Below are 24,974 nucleotides of genomic sequence, written 5' to 3' on the forward strand. Positions count from 1 at the left end.
GCTTAAGTGTCGCAAATAGAAGATTATTTAATAAAGTTAGGGAATGGCCACAAATCTAAATATCATGTACCTACAAAAGGAATGCATTAGAAAATTATGTAATGTCATAGAAAAATGTCCTTTATTATCTTTATTTGAACATGTGAAACTTCGTAAATGTAGAATATAAATGTCTTAACACAATAACTAAGAAAATCCCAGGAAGGCTATGTTAACCAATGTGATGATAAAATGTCAAATGGTATATAAAACCAGTGTATGGTGCCCCAGTGATCACATTAATGTACACAGCTATGATTTAATAAAAAAAAATAAATAGCAAACAAGAAAAACAAAACAACAAGAAAATGTTATAGCCCAGGAAAACCAAAGGTCATAACGAGTGGGCCTACAGGCCAGAGCTGTCCATGGACAGGTGTTGCTTTATTCATGACTTTGAGCCAAGATTTAAAAATTGAGAGGGAACACATGAAATTTTTAATTTCTAATGTTTCTTTTGCACTCTTGGATATGTGACAGATCTCTGCTCTCATTCCCACGTTGGCTGAAGCTGAGTGGTAGAGTTGCCGACAGCTTCTCTGCACGTTCGCCTCTCCAAGGCCTGCCTGCCACACTGTGTCCAAAAGTTCCCTTATGTCAGGATCTTTCTTTTGTGCTTTCAATTCCCTGGCTGAGCCCATTCAGACAAGGCACTGATATATAGGATGTAATGTAAAACATTCAAATATAATGTGTGTTTGTTGCATGTTTATATATATATATATATATATATGTGGAAAGAGACGTTTTCAACCATAGTAAAATTTCACAGGTGCTTCCAACTATCAAGTGACAACAGGAAAACAGATCAGTACTGCTCACTGTAGTTAGCTGGAAGAAAATTATCTGTGAATGATCAGGTATAGTGGGTATCTCTTGTGGGTCAGGTATAAATGATCTAATATCTGTTTTCATTTGGTTTCTACCTCCAGTGTACTCATTTGAGAATCAGAAAAAGCAATTCACCATACCTTTTTTATTTTTTAATGTCCAAAGGTAGAAGGAAGTTTGTGAGCAGAGCAAAAACATATAAACAAATCTCATGTATTTTTTATATTAAAAAGACTACCATTTTTATTTTAGAGTTCATGTAGTCATCCTTGGCACTGAATTCTGTCCTATAAAATGAAACATAACTCTGCACAGGGGCCAATTTATTCTTGTCTGATCTTTGGAATTTTGTTTATATTTCAGCTTCCAGTAGACATTGTCAGAATACCCTTCCTTGCCCTTTGCAAATTATTGCATAGTTTAGAAACACTCTTTCCTGAAGGCTTTCCTTAATTTCCCTCCCTCCTTGCAGAGTTAGTTAGGCTGTAAAATAAGCATGTAAGTCATTGGATGACTCTCCCTACTTTGTCCACTACATAAGTTCAGGATGAAATCACAGGCACAGAGGTGTCAGTTAATTGAGGACTCAGACAGCCAGTGTGACTGGTGGGGTGAGAAAACACCCTTATCCCAAGGACAAACCTTTACTCTGACATTTGTGAGAAAACACAAACAAACTTGCTAAGTAAATCGCTTTCCTTCTCTGATCTATGGTCTCTTGCTCTTGCAAAACTCACAATTTAATGGGTTAGTAGGTAAATATGGATCTAGATTGAGAGAATTAGTCCAAACTTGTTTGTTTTCAATATTGAGAGTGAAATGAAGACGCAGATAGCTATTTGAATCTAATTTTCAAGTGTGCATGGATGAAGGCTCACAGAAGGGAGCTGAGATGTACCAGGATATTGGGGGTTGTAGGAATGGAGACGGTGACAAAGAAAACCATCTGACACGAAACAGAAGCCTCTTCAGTAAGACCAGCAGGGCTTGAAATTCAGGAGAGAAGAAACCATCCACAAGGCACAGCATTTAGGGAATGCAGATCAAAGGGAGAAGTGAGTGACACCATCTCCGACCTCTCAGTCAGCAGCCTATGGATACCAAGAGATTAAGTAAAATTAGAATCCTAAGACTCTTTCAAAGCTGAAAAAGATGTTACAGTCAGACGTCCTCACTGCCACAGAGGACAAAACACGAAACTCAGAGATGTTAAATAGCATCTCTGGAAAGAGAACACAGATATTTTCATATCACAGGCCCCTGCTCTCTCCGTGAGTTCAGACCAACTGTGCTGTTTTCAACCAAATAGATCAAGATGAGACATGGAGGGGCCATGGAGGTGGGCAGTGTGTCTGCCGTCAATCTGCCTGAATTCCTCAAGAAATCACCACATTGCATAATTAAGTAATTTGCCTTTGAGATGAAACAGATTCAAATAAAACCCCTCTCAGGTAGCACCCCCAAAGTCTCAGAGTAAAAAATCTAACATTCACATACCATGGCTTAGGAGGAAAAGACAACAGAACCAGCTCCCACTTAGGGAGAAGAGCCAAACAAGTGGTTTGCAGGAAAGTAAGGGCAGTATCAAACCCTGAAATGACAGGGAAAACCTCGCTTAGACAAACTGATCATTTGGGACTGAGGTTTATTTCACGCAGCAGATTGACTTGATTTAGCCATTAAATTGGGCCATGAACACTATTGCTAATTCACAGCCTCCTTTTCTTCCCACCTGTTTATTTGCTTTTTACCACATAATCTAAAAATGGAAATCACTGGAGTCATCATTAATAATGCTGTTTATTATTTGTAATGCTTCCAAAGTGCATTAATAGTTAAACAGAAGCCATACAGAGCTTTGTTCTGGATAGCCAGAACCCCTTACAGATTGTTCTATGTACACAATAAGTAGACAGAACAGGTTGGCTCTGCTGGCGTCCCAGCGCTTTACAGGCTCCCGCTATCTGACAACCACGGACCTGTGCCTATTGTAGATAACGTTCAAGAACAGGAAACAACTATTAGCAAGTTCGTTTATTATAAATGTGTACAGAGACAAGTCATAATAGTGATTATTTGAGTGCAAGAGGTTGTGATTTCATAAAAATCTGTTATTGAATGGGGTAGAGCAGAGCTATACAATTCATTTGAGCTTATGAAATTCAAAAATATGTTTTCTGAACAACAGAAAGTATTAAAAAAACCCTCTCAAATAGAGGAGTGGTGATATTTATATATCTACTCCCAAGCTAGCCAGAGCTAACTTGAACCCTTTATTTGAGCCTGTTAATAAAGACTGAGAAGTCTGGGGTAGGGTCAGGGGGCTTGGTTTAAATCCCTTTGTGAATATTATTTTGTTTAATTATGGAAGCCGATATACCCTCTGGACAGGTGTCATCACAACACAAGCAATGTGAAAATTTACTCCTGGAGAATTTAAGAAACTTACTAAAACTCTTAAGTGGGCTTGTGTGCCCAAAGTGGAGTTCGGGGTTTCAAAGCATTGCTGCTAATATGCAGATAAGTTACAGGAAGAAGGTCAATCCATAGCTTTCTTTTCTTTTCTTTTTTTTTTTTTTTTTTTGTGGTTTTTGGCCGGGGCTGGGTTTGAACCCACCACCTCTGGCATATGGGGCCGGCGCCCTACTCCTTTGAGCCACAGATGCCACCCAATCCATAGCCTTCTAATTTCAAGATGGTTCTTTCTTAAATACCAAAGGAAGCAAGAAAAGCTTCATCTTTCTCTGATGTACCTTTTGTTATTTTAATTTGTTTTTATTTTTTTGAGACAGAGTCTCACTCTGTCACCTTGGGGAACATGCTGTGCCATTATAGCTCACAGCAACCTCACACTCTTTGAGCTCAAGATTCTCTTGCTTCAGCGTCCCAAGTAGCTGGGACTACAGGTGTACCACCACCCCCAGTTAAATTTTTTTTTTCTATTTTTAGCAGAGATAGGGTCTCAATCTTGCTCAGGATGGCCAAACTCCTGAGCTCAAGCAGTTAATCCATCTCAACCTCCCAGAAAGTTAGGATTATAGGTGTGAGCCACAGTGCCGGCCAAGTTTAGATTCAGTCAAGAAGTGCACTTGGGGATCTGGAGGACCACATGTGGGCAGGTCCCCCACCTCCTGTGAGTAGCCAATAATATAATAGCTTCTGACTTTAATGGCCTTCACCTCTAGGAAGTTCCCAAGAAGTTCCTTCCTGAGACCTCTGCCATACTCTACCTTCCTCATCCTTGTGAAATTTACTGAATGTTGAATATAAATGTCTTAACACAATAACTAGGAAAATGCCAGGAAGGCTGTGTTAACCAGTGTGATGAAAATATTTCAAATTGTATATAAAACCAGCACATTATAGCCCATGATTGCATTAATGAACACAGCTATGATTTAATAATAAAAAAAAGATAACCTTGAAAAAGTTTTCTAAATACCCTTAGTATCTCCAAAACTAACTGAATCTACTGTTGTGCTGAACCCCTTCCTTTCCATTTGCAAAGTGAATTCTAAGGCCACTCTCTCCCCACCTCCCTGAGTACCATTCTTACGGGTTTCCTACAGCTCTTTGCCACACCAGGAATAACTATGGCTCTTGCAGCTGACACACTAGTCTTGTCTTTTCTTTTCTGCTTAAGTTTTTCATAACTCAACCTCATTCAAGAAAGAAAAGAAAAGCAACTGACTCAGGTATTTTTAAAGGCCTTTCTTTTTTTTTTTCTTTTTGTAGGGACAGAGTCTCACTGTACCGCCCTCAGGTAGAGTGCCGCGGCATCACACGGCTCACAGCAACCTCTAACTCTTGGGCTTACGCGATTCTCTTGCCTCAGCCTCCCGAGCAGCTGGGACTACAGGCGCCCGCCACAACGCCCGGCTATTTTTACGTTGCAGTTTGGCCGGAGCTGGGTTTGAACCCGCCACCCTCGGCATATGGGGCCGGCGCCCTACTCACTGAGCCACAGGTGCCGCCCTTAAAGGCCTTTCTTAATCTACCTTCCATTCAATCACCTTTGTGCTTTTCCATCCATCCCAATCCAAGTACTACAATGCCTGTGATGGAAACTTATGTGGTTTCTTATTCTCTGCTTTGAATCTTTGGTATACTTTTTAGAAAGTGATTCATAATTTTCCAACTCATTTAACCTTAATATATGAAAATACCATTTGAGTTCTATAAAACCCATTGAGTCTTTTAAAGTAACCATTTAAGGGTTTGTTTTCATTGTAGAAGGAATGTACGGTTCACACTGAGAAAGCTATAGGGGTCATTGTTAAAAACTTGGTTATGGAACTCAGGATCTTATTTAAACAGAAATTAAACTTTATCCAAGTGGTTGCCAATCTTTATTTTAAAGAGGAGCTTGGAAATGTGAGGATGTACTGGGCATAGTGCCAAACATAATGGAAAATCTCCCAGCCCACTTGGCCATCCCTGCCCCTGCAATGTCTGCTTTTGGTCTTTCTGTAGTCTGGCTATTCCCCCCTCCCCCCTGAGACAGGGCTGCACCTACTGTGACTTACTAGTTTAGCTCTTGTTTAAGGAGGTCAGCTTTGCACACAGTCATTTGTTATTTTAATAACAATACCAAAAAGAAAAAAAACACTGAGCAAAGTGGGTTAAGCCGTCACCTTTGAGCTTTACAGGGGCCTTTGAAAGCAACCAAACAAGGGAAGAGCCTGCGGCAGGCTGCTCACAAGTTACATTCCTAAATGCAGACACAGAGCTGAGGGTGTTTTCTCATGAAGAGCAGAGACTAAGAGGCAGCTACGAATGAGACTGTCCTTGGAACATTTGGTCTAAATATACCCTTCCCATCAGCCAGAGTGCAGACTGCTTGAGGATCTCACCCCTGGAGAGGGTCTGCTTAGCAGGCTGTGGTGGGCCATCTAATCCCCAAAGGACTATCAACCCAATACATCCACATCCCTTGTCCTGTGATTAAAGGTCAGCCCTGGCCTAGTTATGGCCCTTGTATTCTACGATGATGAGGCTGTGTCTGCTGCGTGTGAAATAACATTTCCACATAAATGTTTTGTAGTCACTATGTCATAAGTCAGCCGAGGTAGTCATGATAGAAGAGTAACATAATGTGAACGATTGGAAACTCATCCTCCTGTGGTGTTCCTCAAACAACCTACGCCATCTCCTACAAGCCACACTTATTCCAGGGAGGGTGGATGACAGAAAGAGTGAAGTCTATAACCCAGTTATTACCTAAGAATATGGGGAAGGGGGAGAGGGAGAGGAGGAAGGGGGGAGGATGGGCAAAGGGAGGGTGATTGGTGGGATTACACCTGTGGTGTATCTTACAAGGGTACATGTGAAACTTAGTAAATGTAGAATATAAATGTCTTAACACAATAACTAAGAAAATGCCAGGAAGGCTATGTTAACCAGTGTGATGAAAATATGTCAAATGGTCTATAAAACCAGTGTATGGTGCCCCATGATCGCATTAATGTACACAGCTAGGATTTAATTTAAAAAAAAAAAGAGTGAAGTAATACATAGAACGTAAGGATCAGGATAAATGGATTAAAGTTGTCAAGAGAAATACTCATGCGTGAGAGAGAAAAGGCATGAGGCAAGTTCTTCAAGAAAACTGGCATTTGGTAGAATGAATACTTTCTTTTTTTTTTGGCAGTTTTGGGCCAGGGCTGGGTTTGAACCGGCATATGGGTCCGGGGCCCTACTCCTTTGAGCTACGGTCACTGCCCCGAATGAATACTTTTCTATCACAAGAAATTTTCTTTCAATTAGCAAAACAGTTGAAATTAAAAAAAAAAAAAATAGTTTGTCCTTTGAATACAGCTCTTACAGTGTTATGGTAAGTGTAAGACACAAATTAATTTTATGCATATTTTTAGACTATTCTGTAAGCCTTCACAAGTTGACATAGTGAAATTTTACTATTTTTATATTTGTCAACAAGAAATCTCTCAGTTTCAGAATTTGCTCCAAATTTTTAGAGGATCAGAATTTTTTTTCATCCTCAGAAAGATCATCTTTTTTTCTCCAAAATAAACTGTTTTCAGGAAAAATATGTTTAGAATCACTAAATAATCTGTCATGAATCTACAGTCAATTTTAAGGAGGTTCACTTGTCTGTGACCCTCTTTTTGGTTATGAAGAGAATTAGTTGTTAATTTTAGATTGACATTTCTTAAAGTTTAGTTTGAAAATACCATTCAGTGTCTAAAATCAGGATACCTTAGAATGATAGCAAGATTTCTGGAATCCATAAAACGAGGAGAAGTAAATGATAACAGTGACATGGAATCAATTTATATAAAATAAAAATTGTTTCACATTGTATATTTTTTTCTTTTCCTGGGTGAAATGCAGAAGACTGCTTACTTCTTTTATTTTATTGAATGCTCTACCTGTTGGTTAGAAACATCGTTAGATTATAATGAACTTAGTATGGCGACTTTTTCATGGTCATTCTTCTTATGGTTATATTATGTTGGGAGCTTGCTGTGAATAAAATGACAGAAGGAAAACCCCAAACACTCGTGTAGAGCTACGGTCCAGAATTCCTGCCAGCGGATCTCTGAGGTGTACATGCAGGCCCAGTAGGCCTTACGTCTGTCTTCCTCAAGAGGTAGAATCCAAGAGAGATTCCATTCCTCCATTCCTCGGGCCTTAGAAATTGGATACAGTCCAGTTTGTGAATTGCAAATTCTGTTTGCATAGAATGTTCTCATACTGCACTGATACCTCATGAGAAAATTTCCCTTAGATGATAACCTTTTTAGGACAAAGATACTCTTTTCTTTCTTCTTATATATGTTATTATGCTTTCTTCCTTAACTAACACATTTGGTGTGTGCATGCTCACAGGTACACACACACACACCCAACAGTGAGGTGAGAGAACACAGGCACTATCTCTCAGCTTACTGTTTTCTTCCGTCTTGTGGACGTCCGGGGAGTGGATAGTTACACACAGAATCCTGCCCTTACATGTTTCCATTGCAGTAGACAATACCTGCTAAGATTGTTTTGCTGATGGTAGTATGATTGTGCTTCAAGGAAAAAAGCATCCTATCAGCAGATTTACAAACAAGTGCTAATAATCCATTTACTTTATACTGGAAATTTTTCCTTTATCCCATATTATGGGGGGACAGAAATTTTATTTAAATAAATCGATACATGAAGTGCTCACCATTTAGCTGCGTTTACTGAATGTCACAGAGAAGAGGAGGAGATGGAGGCAGGTAAATTGTGCTGAAGACATTGAAGAGCCAGGACGGTGTAATTCAAGAAGGGAAGTTTCATTTCTGTTGTAGCTTTCACACTGGGCTCAGTCAGCATGCAACTTGCCCCCTGGGGAAAGGTAAAAATTAGGGCTTCGTAACTATAAATTGGTCTGAATGAGAGATATGATATTTGAAAGTGTTTGGGGAGTCTGCAGGTGAGGAGCTATTTAAATATTTAAATAGGTTCAAAATAATAGCATTAGAAAGAAGAGAAGATGAAGGCAGACTGATGATTTATCTTAGCATACATTCAATTATGCTTTGATTCCCCTGAGGTTATCACAAAAGAAAACTGGTTTATTTTCAGGTAGATAGGAGCATTTGAGTGCCCTGATTTACCACGTAAACATCTTGATTCTCTCCCACCATCTTCCTTCATTTTAACTCCAAATTAGTGTTTAGGATACGAAAATCTTTGCTGAGTTGTTGCAGCTTTTTATGTTTCCTCATCTCAATTGCCATTCGATCGTTTAGTAAAGACTTTAATCTTCTTCGTGCTCTCATTTTTCAAGTTTTAGTGGGATAATACTGTGGTCATTTTCCTCGGTTCTAGAAATAGGCTGCAATCAGACTCTGGGGAAACAATCATTCTGTCTTTTCGATTGGAAACAATAAAAATAGTTGCTGCCCATTACTCTCTACACTTCATTACTATTTTATTTTTAAAGCTTCATTGAATCTGGAATGAATCATAAGTTTATGAAGCTAGTGTCATTTCTGTCATTGAAAAGTTGAGGAATCAAGATTTAGGTTTATGGAGATGAATTAATTTCTCCAGACTCTGTATTTACATTCTTGGGATTGCATCTAAAAGAACAGTGTGCCTACTAAGCTTACACTTAAAGGAATATGCATTTTTAAGAGGTGATGACAAATGAAATTGTATCTATAGAACAGAATCCTCTTGTCTTTGCTCTTCATGTCAATGTACCCTTTAATGAGAAGAACGACACATGAATTGATTAATTTTACTTTTCTTTCCATAAGCAATGCAGCCTCAAGTGTAAGAGACATATTTAAAATAAATATATATTTCTATGTACAACTAAGTGACCTTGTCTCTACTTAGCTGTCATAAGATGTGTTATCTGTATATTTGTTTTCATTGTATTCATGAGAAGAAATTTCACTTTTATGCGTACCTCTTAATCTTTTCATAATTTCTAATCCCATTTATTCTTATCCCAACACTCCTGGTCTCCTCTTCAGAAGAAAAGTATTAGCTTCCTCTTTATCTTCTCTCTGCTCCTAAACTGATTTCCAGTCCTGTCTACAAGGCTGTCCTTGACCCACTATCCAGAGCTCCAGTTGTCCCATGCTCTGTCTCAGCTTCCAATGGATGGCACGTGCACCATTGAAAAGCTTCCCTAAAGGGATACATTGTTTGGAATTGCTCAGCTTCTCTAGAACAACAGCTTTCACTCCAGAATTTTCTATCAGCTTTCTAACAAGCCTCATTTCCTCTGCAAATTTGATTCGCTTTTCTAATTCAAAGCAATGAATTAAATAATTTAGCATTATTAAACCAGCAGCCTGCCAACTTTAGGAAAACACAAAACAAAATTTTAAAAAGCCGACTATACACATTTCCAGCTTCTCAAGACAGTTAAGATAGACACACAGATTCAAATACAGCTGCCTAATCATGCACAGCTTTCAGCAGCTCTCCGGGAGCTGCTTCCATTTTCCCTTTCCCCCTCTTCCTTGTGAGAACATTAACAGCCTTTAGACAGAGGACTTTGTCTGCTGCTGCCGTTTGCTCTAGAGCACAGAGTATAGTCAGCACCATTTACTAGATTATGTTCATCAATATTTGAGTTCTGTCAAATCCCTGGTACAGAAAAGGGTGGGTGCAACAGCGCTTACTCAGATGTAATTTCATTTTAAAAAGTCAAAGGGTTGGGTATTTCCAGCTTTCACTGTGTTTATAATTGTCCAGACTTCTTTTTCTTTTTGGCTGGAGGTGTGTCACATGAACAGATAACTAAAACGTGTTGGGGCTGTAGTGAGAAGGACAGAGTTCCTAGTTAAACTGCTTTTACCTCTCTTACCCCTTTAGTCATCGCACTTTTCTCTGGTAAGTGGTATTTAGAGTGTGTTTTGAAGAGGGAAAAAGATAGCTTGGCTAACATAGAGTGGAAGTTTGTCCCAGAATTCCTAAGAATAGTGTCATGTGTGATAGGCAGCCAAAACAGCAACCATATTTACACCACGGGAAAGCCTTGCATAATCCTGATGTTTTCCACATTGGAAAAAGCCATAGATTCTGCTGTGTTTGTATTGAAGAAAAGATCAGATTGCTATTTCAGCCACTTTCACTCTCATATCATTTCTTTTATATGTTCTTTTTTTCTTTTTCTTATGAAAGTACAACTCACATACAGTAATGTGTACAAACCTTAAAGTTACAGCTGGATAAATTCAGCGGCATTCTTTTCCCAAACATTTTACATAATGCTTATCTAGTAAAGTCTGCCGTCCTGCACTGCTATTTCCTAAATGAGGAAAACTCACATATTGCTTCCAGAATACTTTTGATGCATCTTTTCAGATCAAGCAAAACATGAAGCGTAGATAGGTAAGTGGCTAAGTCTTTTGCTGTCCTTTTGAACCTGTCTGTTGTCAGGTTCAAGGTACTGGTGCAGACATACACCATCAGTATATTACACTTTCCTGAGAAGAAGCTAACAATGCAAAGTCTTGACAACAGTTAAAAAGAAAGTCAGATACAGGCAAAGGTAAGGGGGAGGGAAGAAGACAAAGAGGGGAGAAGTGAGAGAGATACACGCAGTCTGCCAGGCAGCCTTCTGTATTTATTTCACCCCACCCGACCACCCTTCCTCCAAAGATTCTTAGCCTCAGCACTTGCCCTGATATTGGCCCAGAGTTTTTTAAATAACTGGAAATGTTATCAGCGATTTGTGTCTCCCATAGATTATACACATACATTCCTTTTAACTTTAATTTTAATTTTTTTGCAGTTTTTTGGCCAGGACTGGGCTTGAACCCGCCACCCCCGGCATATGGGGCCTGCGCCCTACTCCTTGAGCCACAGGTGCCACCCCCATACATTCCTTTTTAACAAGAATGTATTGTATTTCATCCAATCACCCATCCTCCTTCACTTTCACCCCCAAAGCCCTTGATAGCATGTAAGGATCTACCCACAGAGGCCATTCAGTAAGAGACTTTGAAATGAAAAAGCAACCAAGAAAGCCCTGATTTTGTAGCAAGGCCTCCACTGCTCCCTGTGGCCACTTCCCCCACCACAACTGCTGTTGTAGTGAGACTCAGGAACACACTAAAAAAAAAATTAAAAAAAGGCTCTAAATTTGTACAGTGACTCACAGTATGTTACATGGCTCAAAGAAAAGCCCAATTAAAGGATAAAAACAAAAAGTGGGGATTTACTCCATTTCTGTGTGATGTTGTCAAAGCACTTGGAGTGTGGAATATCAATGTTGTGAGCTAGGAGGGCTGGCCTGTCTCCTGAGCTCTGGGTCAGGATTCTCCTCCATCTGTAAGTAAAACTTAGACTTCAGGATTCACAGAATTATTATAATATTATCTCAAACTATGTCATTATTGGCATCATGTCAACATCAAAACTGTCTACAACTAAACTTTTGTTTAGTGTTCTTTTTCTTTTTTTTTTAAATTAATTAATTAATTTTTTTTGTTGCAATTTTGGCCAGGGTCCGGTTCAAACCTGCCACCCCTGGTATATGGGACTGGTGCCCTACTCCCTGAGCCATAGGCACCACTCCTTTGTTTAGTTTTCTAAAGAGTTCTTTAAAAAGATTTTGCTCCCCATGGCTTCCTTAAATAAGTGTCTCCCAAATTTTCTCTTTTATTTTTTCTTTTTCACTTTCTAGCATCATTGATGGAAGAAGTGATTGATTATGGATAATGATATCAAAGCCTATTCAGTACCTGTATCAAGGCAGTTTGCATCTTAGTGTGATTAACTAAGTGCTTAAGAGATCTAAAATAGAAGATAGGTTGTAGGCCTCAATGGTCATCTATCTCATGTTAGAACAAACATTATAGTTATAATGTCATTCATCACATTATTACCTGACACATTTATTTGTAAATATATTATGTAAAAATTAAAAATAAATAAGCTTAATTTTCTTTCTAATCAGTGGATAAGACAGTAGACCGTTTGCACATTTCATTCTGAAAGGAAAGATAGGGATAATAGTTAATTTCCCATGTTACCATCTGCTGGCTCCTCAGTAACTGAAGTTTTTCTAGAGATAGTCTGCTATTTCCCCACACTGCTATATTTTATCATCCTTATGTTTTTCATGATTTTTTACAATAATACTTTATATTAAGGCTATATGACTGAGCATATTGCTGAAGTAAGCTTCTAATTCACAGCACACACTATGTTGCTTAGACATCGTATATTCAATTGAAAGGCTACCAGAAGCCTTATTACTACTCTAACGGTTGTGGGAATTTCAGACAATCCTGGTAAGGCTGATAATTCTATTTCTGAAGTTTGCTCAGGGAATGTGTTGTTTAAATGACTGAAAATGGACAAGGCATCTTACCATTCTTGATAATGTGTTCAAACGGGAGCAAATTAAAAATCTATAAGAAGTAATAAATGTCTTAACACAGTAACTAAGAAAATGTGGTGAAGGCTAAGTTAACCAGTTTGATGAAAATATTTCAAATGGTATATAAAACCAGCACATTGTACCCCATAATTGCATTAATGTATACAGCTATGATTTAATAAAAAAAGAAGTAATACACTAATATTAGTATTTTAAAACGAAAGTTTTAAGAAATATGAACAATTATAAATCCAGCCTTATATGACTTCCTCTTAGTTTCCCAATTTCTTTCTTCATCTGAAATTATATCAGACAATCAATTAACTTTTCTCTCTCTGGATCAGTTGTTACCAAACATGGATTCATTTCTTTCCTTGACATTCAGTATTATTCTAGAAGACTATTTTAATGAGGAAGGTTTTGTGTCCTGGTGTGGCACAGTAGGAGTAACGTGGCCCCAGGAATCAGGTAGATCCAATTTGAACCATGGATCTAACATTTGTGGGTTCTCTGATCATTGTCATCTGTAAAATCGCAAAAGATGATATTTCTTGTCAGGGTTATTGTGAGAATTAAATAAAGTAACATGCAAAAAAATCTAGCACTTGGATTATTTATAAATGGATGAATTAGCTCGTTACATTTTAGATGCACCTGTGAAAGTGCTCATCACGTATCAGCCATCCTGCTGACTTGGGCAGGGTCCCATTTGTTTTATTTAATTGTCCACTTGTATCTAAATATATATCATAATGTAGTTTTTTAAAAAAATCATTGTGTGTTTAACTGCCATTCTCTCCATATCAATTCCAAAAAATACATTATAGTCAATAGGCTATTTATTAGTTCGTGCTGTGATATATTCTTGTGATGACTGTTTTCATAACTTTAGGATAATGCTTTGGATTTTAAGTATAACATATTTCCAAGTGCAGAATTCCACTATCTCCACACCTTACGGTGACCATCTCCAGCCCAAATCCCTATTATTGTCCTGGACACATGATTTTCACTCTGTTGTCTAAACCTAGGACCCAACTTGGCATGGAGCAGAGCATAGGAAAAATATGTGGACAAGCAGTTGCAGCTACGTGTGACTGTTCCTCTGCCAAATACTGTTTGTGGCAGCATTGGTATTTTCTCCTATAATTTTGTCCTTTTATTGGTTCATTTTTATGTCTATTCCAGCAATCTCTTGATGCTTTGGAAAGTTGTATGTATAAAAAGATTCAATATGCATTTAATAAGCAAATATTTTTGTAAGGTATCCAATATTGGAAATACTATGTTATACTAATTACATGTGTAAAATAGATGTCAGAGAAAAAATAATTCTCATTGGAAGACAGTGTATTATCTAACAAAATATTATTAAGTTATTTTTTTAGCACCGTAATAAATACTGGTATAAAAAAGTCTTAGATCTACAGGAGTAAAGTTGCTATTTAAAAGGCACCAAGTGGGTGGATAGCCTGAGCTCAGGAGTTCAAGACCAGCCTGAGCAAAAGCAAGACCTCCATTTCTACTAAAAATAGAAAAACTTGCTGGGCATCGTGACCTGTGCCTGTAGTCCCAGCTACTCATGAGGCTGAAGCAAGGGGATCGCTGGAGTCCAAGTGTTTGAGGTTCCTGTGAACTATGAACCCCAGCACTCTACCCAGGGCACAGAGTAGACTGTCAAAAAAAATAATAAAAGAAAGAAATACGTTCAATATTATAAGTTTTATGCTTTCTTTCATAATTTTGTCCCATCATTAGTTTCTTAATCTAAATATATTTTCCATAAACTTTTTGATGCTTTGGAAGGGTTCATGTACACTTTGAGTGTATTTAGTTTAATTTATCAGTATGACGCCCAGTTTAATTGATTGATGAGATAGATAGATATTCATATCTAGATATGGATGCATTCAAACTGTTCCTGGACTTCAGGCTCATTGCCAGCCTGAAAGCACTTTTAGAATTCTACATTTAGAGTCTCTGCCTTTTATTGGAGAAGTGGAGCAGGTGGGGATAGTAAACATGCAGGAGAAGGAAGATTTGAGGGGGGATAATGCAGCTTAAAAGGAATAAATCTGATCTGTTTTCAAACAATGTTAATATTTATTAATTTTGTTCTATTTTCCCACAGGGTTAAATGTTTATTTGGCTACTTGGCTACTGATACAAGAATACAAAATGAATAACTCAACAAATTCCTCTAATAATGGCCTGGCTCTTAGCAGTCCTTATAAGACCTTTGAAGTGGTATTTATTGTCCTTGTGGCTGGATCCCTCAGTTTGGTGACCATTATTGGGAACATTCTGGTCATGGTTTCCATTAAAGTCAACCGCCACCTCCAGACCGTCAATAACTACTTTTTGTTCAGCTTGGCCTGTGCTGACCTCATCATAGGTGTTTTCTCCATGAACTTGTACACCCTATACACTGTGATTGGCTACTGGCCTTTGGGACCTGTGGTGTGTGACCTTTGGCTAGCCCTGGACTACGTGGTCAGCAATGCTTCAGTTATGAATCTTCTCATCATCAGCTTTGACAGGTACTTCTGTGTTACAAAACCTCTGACCTACCCAGTCAAGCGGACCACGAAAATGGCAGGTATGATGATTGCAGCCGCCTGGGTCCTCTCCTTCATCCTCTGGGCACCAGCCATTCTCTTCTGGCAGTTCATTGTTGGGGTGAGAACTGTGGAGGATGGGGAATGCTACATTCAGTTTTTTTCCAATGCTGCTGTCACCTTTGGCACTGCCATCGCGGCCTTCTATTTGCCAGTGGTCATCATGACCGTGCTGTATTGGCACATATCCCGAGCCAGCAAGAGCAGGATAAAGAAGGACAAGAAGGAGCCGGTGGCCAACCAAGACCCAGTTTCTCCAAGTCTGGTGCAAGGAAGGATAGTGAAGCCAAACAACAACAACATGCCCAGCAGCGACGACGGTCTGGAGCACAACAAGATCCAGAATGGCAAAGCCCCCAGAGAGGCCGGGACTGAGAACTGCGTCCAGGGGGAGGAGAAGGAGAGCTCCAACGACTCCACCTCCGTCAGTGCTGTCGCCTCTAACATGAGAGATGATGAAATAACTCAGGATGAAAACACGGTTTCTACTTCCCTGGGCCATTCCAAAGATGAGAACTCTAAGCAAACATGCATCAAAATTGTCACCAAGACCCAAAAAGGTGACTCATGTACCCCAACTAATACCACCGTGGAGCTAGTTGGGTCTTCGGGTCAGAATGGAGATGAAAAACAGAACATTGTAGCCCGTAAGATTGTGAAGATGACCAAGCAGCCTGCAAAAAAGAAGCCTCCTCCTTCCAGAGAGAAGAAAGTCACGAGGACGATCTTGGCTATTCTCTTGGCTTTCATCATCACTTGGGCCCCGTACAATGTCATGGTGCTCATTAACACCTTCTGTGCACCCTGCATCCCCAACACAGTGTGGACCATGGGTTACTGGCTGTGTTACATCAACAGCACCATCAACCCTGCCTGCTATGCTCTTTGTAATGCCACCTTCAAGAAGACCTTTAAACACCTTCTCATGTGTCATTACAAGAACATAGGCGCCACAAGGTAAAACATCTTTGATAAAGAGGAAGCTAGGAAAGGATATAAGAGGTAAAAGAGCTCCTAGTTTTAAAATCTCTGCCATTGCACTTTATAGTCTAATTATGGACCTTACAATTCAGGAGCCCAATAGCAGTACTCTAACCAAGCCTATGCTCCAGTTTGAGAAACTCACACCTTGTAAAACTGTTTAGGAGCAGTGGGACAATGAAAGAGACATGTTGGAATTGTAGATTCAAGGAATTATCTACGCTCTCTCCTACTCTCTTGAAGAAGGGCTTCTGCGTCTACCATTTTATCAGTCTGCACAAGAAGAATAAACTCGTTCCTTTCCCGTTTCTTTTTGTTGTTGTTGTCTCATGTGTCCATTGGAGGATGAAATGTACAGTGACATGCTTCCATGGAGACGTAAACACAAGAACAATAAACTCTATCCAAGGAAGAAGTGAAGAAAGAAAAATCACACATACGAAAAGAAAAAGAAAAAAAAAGGATACAGAAATGATCTCCAGAGTGTTAAGCATAATGTATCTTTTTGTTATGGTGTTATTTAGAGGATTTCAATGTAATAAATGCTCTTATTTTTTTTTTTCACCGTTCCTTTACCTACCATGAAGAAAAAGCAAACAAACAAAAAAATCCAACTAGGTCACAGCATTTTTTTTTTTTCAATTTATGGTGTTATTTTTTTTGTAATTCTCTGCTCTGAGTTGTTTATGGGCAATCCTTGTCAGACTTTTGCTAAATGCAGCAGGAGATACCATGAAAATGGGCACTTCAGCCACCACCACTGTGTATTTTGCATTCTTGGGGGTATAAAATCCTATGAGGATTCAGTTTATTTATTATCCTGTATGTGAAATGTTTCAACCAATCTGTTTTTTTCCCTAAACAAGGTTTTTTTATTTTAACAGAATACCATACCTAAAACTTAAATATGCTTGAGAAACCAAAGTCATTGTAAGATTTAGGTTTCATTCAGTTAATTAATGGTCAATGTAGTTGGGGAAAGTTTACTAAGACCAGATGAATTTTGAGATGAAAACACTAGAAGTTTGAATTCTGTTTCACCTTGAATCTGCCTGAACTAAGTATAACTGTGAACTTGTAAAACATGAAATTCTTCCTGACTTAGTCAGTAGGAAGGGAATGTGGCATTGTTCATTTGGAATCCTATACAGGATTGACATCCCCACATAGCACCAGGGTCTTCTGGGTCAGTCCCATGAGTATAAAACCTTCTATCCGAAATCTGCTAAAGAAACATATTTACAATATAATCGGGCGAGGTTGTCTGATACTAGCCTATGACCCAGTGAAGGGAAAAATGAAAAATTCAAAATCATTTACTGAAACCATATGTTCCATATTCCTCAAATTTCCAAATCTCCCTAACATTATTTAAACTCAAATTCTCCTATCAGTAGAATTATAGTAATCTTTGTGACAGAAAAACAGTGGATAACTGAACAGAGGCCAAATGAGCTCACAGAAGGATTTGGGTGGCTATTCCTTTGGTATTTCTCACCATCCAGTAGTAGACCGTAAAAAAGTCATGTCAGGAGCTCTTGTTTAAATGGTGGAATTATACAGAATCTCGTCTGTATAGAGACTTTTTATTGGGTAGGCCAAATAAATAGAGGATTATGCTCATTCTTACGTAACCAGTTGTTTTTATTCCTCTTATCCTTTTCTTACACTATATTCTGTAGTCCTCCAATCATATTTTTAAAGATGGCCAAATCAATAGAAATCAAATTTATAAATGCCTTTTTACATTGTGTATTTTACATTTTAGATTAATGGGCTTTCTGCCATTTGTCCAGTAATACTCATGTGAGATACCTCATGAGTTCGTCAGCATTAGACCCTGGCACTTGTCAGAGTTACCTTGTATGACTTGGCATTGATGACACCTTAATGATGTGAAGAATTGGGATAAAAAAAAAGCACAATGGAAAAAAATAACAAAAAATTTGAAAGTTAATAAGAAGCAAATCACCAATGATACTTGTATTTATCCTTTATACAGATAATTACTTTTTAAACAACTTCAATCACTTCTTGCCCTCCCCAAATCTTCCATGTATAACCATATAACTCCACAATTAAGTTTATGTAAACTTTTACATTTTCAATCCATATTTACATTTACATTTTTCTTTAAATCATTGAGTAAATTGATTGGAAGATACATCAAACCAATGGGCTCCTTGGTTTTCTGAAAACAACATAATTGGCTAAATATTTCATTTTTAATTTGTTGTATTATAATGATGTAGATTTGGCTCCACTTAGGATGAACCATTTGGATTCAAGGATTTTGAATTCAAGGTCTTTCCTTTTTTTTTTTTTGCTCTGACAATCCAGCTCCCCGTGAATCAAACTGTCTTTTTTTCTTTATTGCCCGTGTATCCTTCCTTTTCTTCCTTGTGTTTTTGATCTTTGCCACAACCACCACAGCCTTATTGAGAAAGAAACTTCAAGGTAAAGAAAGGAATTGGAAGACAGACTGACACGCCATGGAGACTTGTCAAACACATCAGAAAAATGGAAGGAATACTGAAAATGGTAGATGACTGCATTTGTATTAAGGATTTGTATTACGTACTGCTGGATTTACCTATTTAAGTGACATTCTGTCAGAGATAATTTTCTTTCCTGGTGCCATTTAGTAATGTGTAGAGACATTTTTGATTGTCACAAGTGGGAGGAAAGCTATTGATATCTAGAGGACAGAGGCCAGGGACACTACTAAACTCCTGATGGTGCACAGGACATCCCCTCCCAATCAAATACCTGGCTCAAAATTTCTATAGCTCCAAGGTTGAGAAACTCTTGTCTATTTTAAGGGATTTCTAGAGTTCACTCCCTACGACTGGGAAAATAATCCTGCATCTTTTTTTTTTTTTAGAACAATGCAAATTGCTCACCTATTTGAAAAAACATAATATTCACCAATCATCTATCTAGAACTCTCATCCATTGAGTCTGGTATGTTTGTAATTCATAGATTGGGAACATAGGCTGCAGCTATATATCCAAAATCACTACTCTATGCACATGGCATGTTAGTTCCAGCATCTTAATGTTCAGTCATGGTTGCCATAGCGTCAACCCCTTGAAGTTGCGAGTTGGCCATCAGAATGGCTGTGGTTGATATCGTCACTTTCTATTGAAGCTACAATCGTTACTTTCAGAAACATTAAAAACCTCTTTCAGAAACAATATGATTCACCTTCTGGACTTTCACTGTAAAGGTGAATATCTATCAAGAGTTTATTTCTTCTCTCCTCATAGCAATAATGTAAATATCTCAGAGTGGTCTTAGGAAAAGAAGAGATTAAGAATATGAAAAAAGCCAGTTCATTTCTTGAAAAGAGGAAATTATGTCTTTTTTTTTATCAGTTCATCATTAAGACCAGCTCCTAAACACAAGGACAAAAATTACTAATAGATGAAGTCACAAGAGATGAGCTTTCTGGTTTGAAATATGGAAGCTGGAGGCCCCAGATTCTTCTGTTCTGTGTCCATTCATGGTTTTTTTGATCCTGAATATGTGACGTTAGGGAGGACGGGAGTTCAAAATTATGGCAACAATTACTCGGTACTGCAGTCTACTTTGATTTTCTCCTCTTAGTTCATTGGTAGTTGCTTCTGTCCAGTTCAGTAATATCCCTTTCAACAACCATAGCGCTGGTATTCCAAATAGTTTAGGAAAGTACCCCAAAGCCGAATGAAATTGTGCAAAGTGTATTTTCAGCATGTATATACAATACCATGCCTCTTAAATATGCTTCTCTTTAAAGGATGCACATTGTAGCATGAACTGCGTGCATATTTAATCTATCTTCCTGAAAATGCTATATGCTTAATATATATATTCTATAAATGTAATAATAAAATGTACAATAGAAATACATATTTCTGTATGCAAATAAATATATTATACACAAAATTTTACTATGTAACATGGTATATGTTGCTTCTGAGTAACAAGATTGTATTTCATGTGCTCAACTCTCAAAGATGGTGGTAATTGAATTTGAAGAAGAAATTAGAGAGCCAAAATTCTACCCATATTAATATTAACCTGTTTCATAACCTTGCAGAGCATGGCGCTGATTTTAAATATCTCTCAGAGGATGAAATTAATAAATCTTTGCTGGTATTGCTCCATATGACAACAATGTTTCATCTGCCTGTGCTCCTGACAGCCCTGTGAGGAGACTCTTCCCAGCTAGTACTGTTTCAACAGCTGTGTTGATCTCTTGTCTGATTGCCTGATGGGGCTGCAACCAACTCAGTCTCATGGTTTCACTCTCCGCCAAATGAAATGATTTACTGATTTTAGTGGAATAAAAAATAATCATCTTGGGAGAAAGAGATGGCCTTCAGAAAGTTTTTCTTTTTTAGCAGTTTTTGGCCGGGGCTGGGTTTGAACCCGCCACCTCCAGCATATGGGGCCAGCACCCTACTCCTTTGAGCCACAGGCGCCGCCCCTTCAGAATGTTTTTCATTCTGACATTTTCATTGTGAAAATGCACAAGCACCACATTTTATAAACCACTCTTTTCTATTTGTTTCCAGTATAATATCCCATATATTAAATGCCAAAACATTTTAAATATAGTATAGTATTGGAAGTTGCCCAATGAAATTCCAAGATAGAGGCCTTGTTTCTAAGCGTCCTGTAGGTAGTGTTCATTGGAACATTTTAGATTTTGGATTTTTGGATCAAGGATATTCGACTGGTAAGTATACTGAAAATATTCCCAAGTCCAAAAAATCTAAAAGCTGAAACACTTCTGATCCCAAACATTTCAGGGATAAGGAATCCCCAATTTGTAGTGTGACTATTTCTCTAACGACAAAAAGAAAAACCCAAATGTAATTCACTCTATCCTTAATTTTCTTCAACATTGTAAGTCTTGCTCTCTTTACTTCCCTGTCCACAAAGCAGGTGTTTACATTTGTGAGTGCGAGTGTCTTTACTGGGGTTGCAGTATATTACACCCTAAGCTAGTGGACCAGTCTGCAATAGAATCACCTACAGGGCTTACTGAAGCCCAGATTATTGAGCCCTGCCTCTAGGCTTTCTGATGTAGGAGGTCTGAAGTGGAATCTGAGAATTTGTGTTTCTAACAAGTTGCCGTATGATCCTCATGCAGACCACACCGTGAGAGCAACTTTTATAGTCTAATGAAAGTTTGGCCAAAGCATCATGATTATTTGCAAGATATCTGCTCTTGAAAGCTAAAATTTTGTATTTAATATACTACCTACAGGAAAGAAAATTTTTTATTAGATATAAAATTTGATAGATACTTACAAACAGCCTCCTTACATTTTCTGTCTTAGAAAGATTTGAGTGCTACCCTGTTGACACCAGAGATTAAAGATAACCATATTGATGCATTTACTTGAAGAACCATGAGTATAATTTTTGGTCTGCTTTCTATTGGTATGACAACTACCCGAAACTGAAGTTTATTTGGGTGATGGTACCGGAGGGTGGAAAACTCAAGACCAGGCTGCTGCATCTGATGAGAGCTTCACGCCACATCCTATGTAACATGGTAGACGGAAGAACAGGCAGACGAGACAGAACCTGAGGGGAAACCTGGCTTCCTAACCAGGCTTTAAACTCACTCTTTAAGTAACTAACCCAGCCCCCAATAATTCACTCACTCCTGTGAGATACAATTAATCTCTTCAACAGGGTGGATTCTCCATGGTCTAAATGTCTCTGAGAGGTCCCATTGCCTCTGGACACAGTTGCCTTAGAAGCCATGTCTCAACAGAAGTCTTCGTGGGGACAAGCATTGCTCAAGCCATAGTATGCATCAAAATTTAAAGATAAGATGCATAAATTCTATCTATGATATCTCCCCCTAAAATATTCAACCTTACATTTTTTATGATCACCTACATCATATATTTGTGCATAGATCATGTACACAAACACATTCTTTTCAGATGAGTACTAAGAATAAATCATTCCATTGTTATGTTGTTTAACATTACCCTAACATTTCAAAAAATTACTTTAAACAGCAATTCATCAACTTCCCTTTAACATACACACTCATACACAGGCACGTACACAACCGCACTTGCTTAGGACAAAAACACACTTGTACACATGCAGCTATACATGAAAACACACCAACATGCATATATTTCACCTCGTATATCTTGACAGGGCCAAGAAGTATAACTTTTGTACTGCTTCCGCAAGCATTGGAGTTATGCCAGTGAAGATGTTAAACTTGAGGGTGTTGTAGAATTTATACTCTTTCCGCTTTGCTCTATGTAGAAAATTCACTGCAGAATTTTCTGTAGCTGTTAAAATGATGTGAGTTTTAGCCCTATGTCTGCCACCAAGAGTGTATCAGTCATGTGAAGACCATCCCTTCACTGCATGTCAGTGATTACAAGGGGTCACTGTAAGAAAACATGGTTAGAGCAAAGAAATACATCAGAACATACAGAAGACACATCTGTAATTGCATGCCCCCACGATGGGTACCCACAAACACTGTGCAACCACATAATATAGTGCTTTGAATGTCAGTGTGACTACCCACAGTGCTGAGAAAAGGGAAACAGTGGTGATTTCTCAGCACATTTCTTTCAAAGTCCCTCCCAGACATTCTTTGTAGGTTTATAGCTCCTTATACCTACAGATGATGAAGAATTTAGGAGTTATATTTACTTTGAATGTGAAACATATATCAAATGGCCCGCATGCCTAGTATCCTGACTTAATTAAGAAAAAAAAGCCAGGTATGCATCTTTAATTTTGTAGGAAACTTAAGAGGAACAGACGATTTTTGCTTTTCTTGGGATCTTGCTATTTTGAATTATTAATAAAAAAGTAAAGAGGGTAATTTAAAGGTCAGCAAATTAATGAAAAAGATATTTTTTTCAACCCTATTGGGTAGCAACCTATATAAAAATATAACATGAACAAGTTTGTATTTAAGCAGAAGAAGATGACTATAAGGAATAAAGTTAAGAATGAAACAGGAGCAATAAAAATATGAAGTCTCAGTGAGAAAAAATATCTCTAAACTCTTTCAAACTAATGACAATAAAGTTTAATTAAACTTCTTTTCTGTTTCCAAATTGGCTGTATTTTTTTCCTTTCTTTTGTCCCCTTTCTTTCTTTTTGATATTTTTGCTCGTCTTTGTAAACATTCTTTTAAAGATAATTTTTTAAAATGTTTTGAGAGGCAAGCACAAATACCGCTAATTTCCTTGGGCTTGTTTTTAATTTTTGTTGTAGCTGACATGGTTATTTCAGAAAGCAAAAATAATTTTTTTTTTGTAAAAAACAAATTACAGTCATGCATCGCTTAACAAGAGGAATACATTGTGAGAAACATGTCATTGACTGATTTAATTATTGTGCAAATGTCACAGAGCACATGTCCACAAACCTGGATGGGCTGGCCTACCCTACCGAGGCTATAAGATACAGCCAATTGCTCCTAGGCTACAAATCTGTACAGCAGGTTACGGTACTGAATACTGTAGGCAGTAGAATCACATGGTAAGTATTTGTGTACCTAACCATATCTAAGCATAGAAAAGGGATAGTTAAAGTGTGGTATTGTAATCTTATGGGACTAATCTCCTTCAAATATGAGGTCAGTCACTGACTGACACATCATTAAATGGCACGTAACTGTACAAAAAACTGTTGATGGTGACACGTGTGCCTAATACCAAAACAACAGTAAAATACTGGAAGGGGCAAAAATACAACTTTAAATGAAATTGCAATGCTGTGTACATGAGGGCTTCCATGAGTAATCGTATCTTCTTCCATGTGCCAGTATCGTCTATGTTCTTATGAGTCTCCCACAGCTGTGTGCCATGTGGAGGATGTTGGTCCACAGCACACTGTGAAGGGGGTGTGAACATATCAACGTGATGTTTCAGCCAGACCCTGTGGGGACATGAGCGTGTATCATCAGCCAGCAACTGGTCTAGATTAATGATTCCTCCTAAATCAAAAGTTAAAGCCTGCCAAGTTCTTTGATGAGCATAAAGTGTGTGAGAAATGCCACACTGTCACAAGCTTAGGGGGAATGAGAAAGAATACAATTGTTACAAGTTTCAGACAGGATGAAGAAGGGATCGAAAGTGTATGTTTAGTGCACACATACAAAGTAGAAAGCAAATTTTAGCAAATAGTATTCCTCAGCCATGAACAAGCGAAATACTTAGGTAACTGACAAATTAAGATTACAAAGTTACACGGGTTATAGTGATTCTTAAAAACCTATCATGATAAAGAAACCTTGGATTGGTATTATTTATTTCCATCCCTTTGTTCTTATAAGAGCAAGAAATACAACACTAGAGAGAAACATATAGTCTTTTAAGAATCTCATAGTGAAAAAACAGTTATTTAAATGTATGTGAATTCCAAATCAGCTAGTGATATTATGGAAATGTGCACATGGGGATATACTATTATTAAAGAAGATATATTTTATAGCCTATAAATTGTATAAGGATTTACTTTGATAGGGTTTTTAAAGATAATCCAAATTTATATATAAATTTCATGGGATATAAATACACAATTATTCTATAAATTACATCTATTTATACAAGTCTGTATAATTTAAAATGCATTGTACATGTTATTTATGAAAGGAAAAGGACATGTTTAC

General features: G+C 37.9%; 1 protein-coding gene across 1 annotated transcript in view; it reads left to right on the plus strand.

Annotated features, from left to right (window-relative positions):
• The window catches only part of CHRM2 (cholinergic receptor muscarinic 2), a 127,999-nt gene extending 110,062 nt beyond the window's left edge, over positions 1-17,937 (plus strand). The window contains exon 4 of the mRNA XM_053553974.1: positions 14,847-17,937. Within this exon, the coding sequence (XP_053409949.1) occupies positions 14,894-16,294 (1,401 nt within the window). The 5' untranslated portion in view covers positions 14,847-14,893 and the 3' untranslated portion in view covers positions 16,295-17,937. The remainder of the gene's footprint in view (positions 1-14,846) is intronic.
• The last annotated feature ends 7,037 nt before the right edge of the window (positions 17,938-24,974 follow it).

The sequence above is a fragment of the Nycticebus coucang genome, chromosome 11 (assembly GCF_027406575.1).
Source record: "Nycticebus coucang isolate mNycCou1 chromosome 11, mNycCou1.pri, whole genome shotgun sequence".
Lineage (NCBI taxonomy): Eukaryota > Metazoa > Chordata > Mammalia > Primates > Lorisidae > Nycticebus > Nycticebus coucang.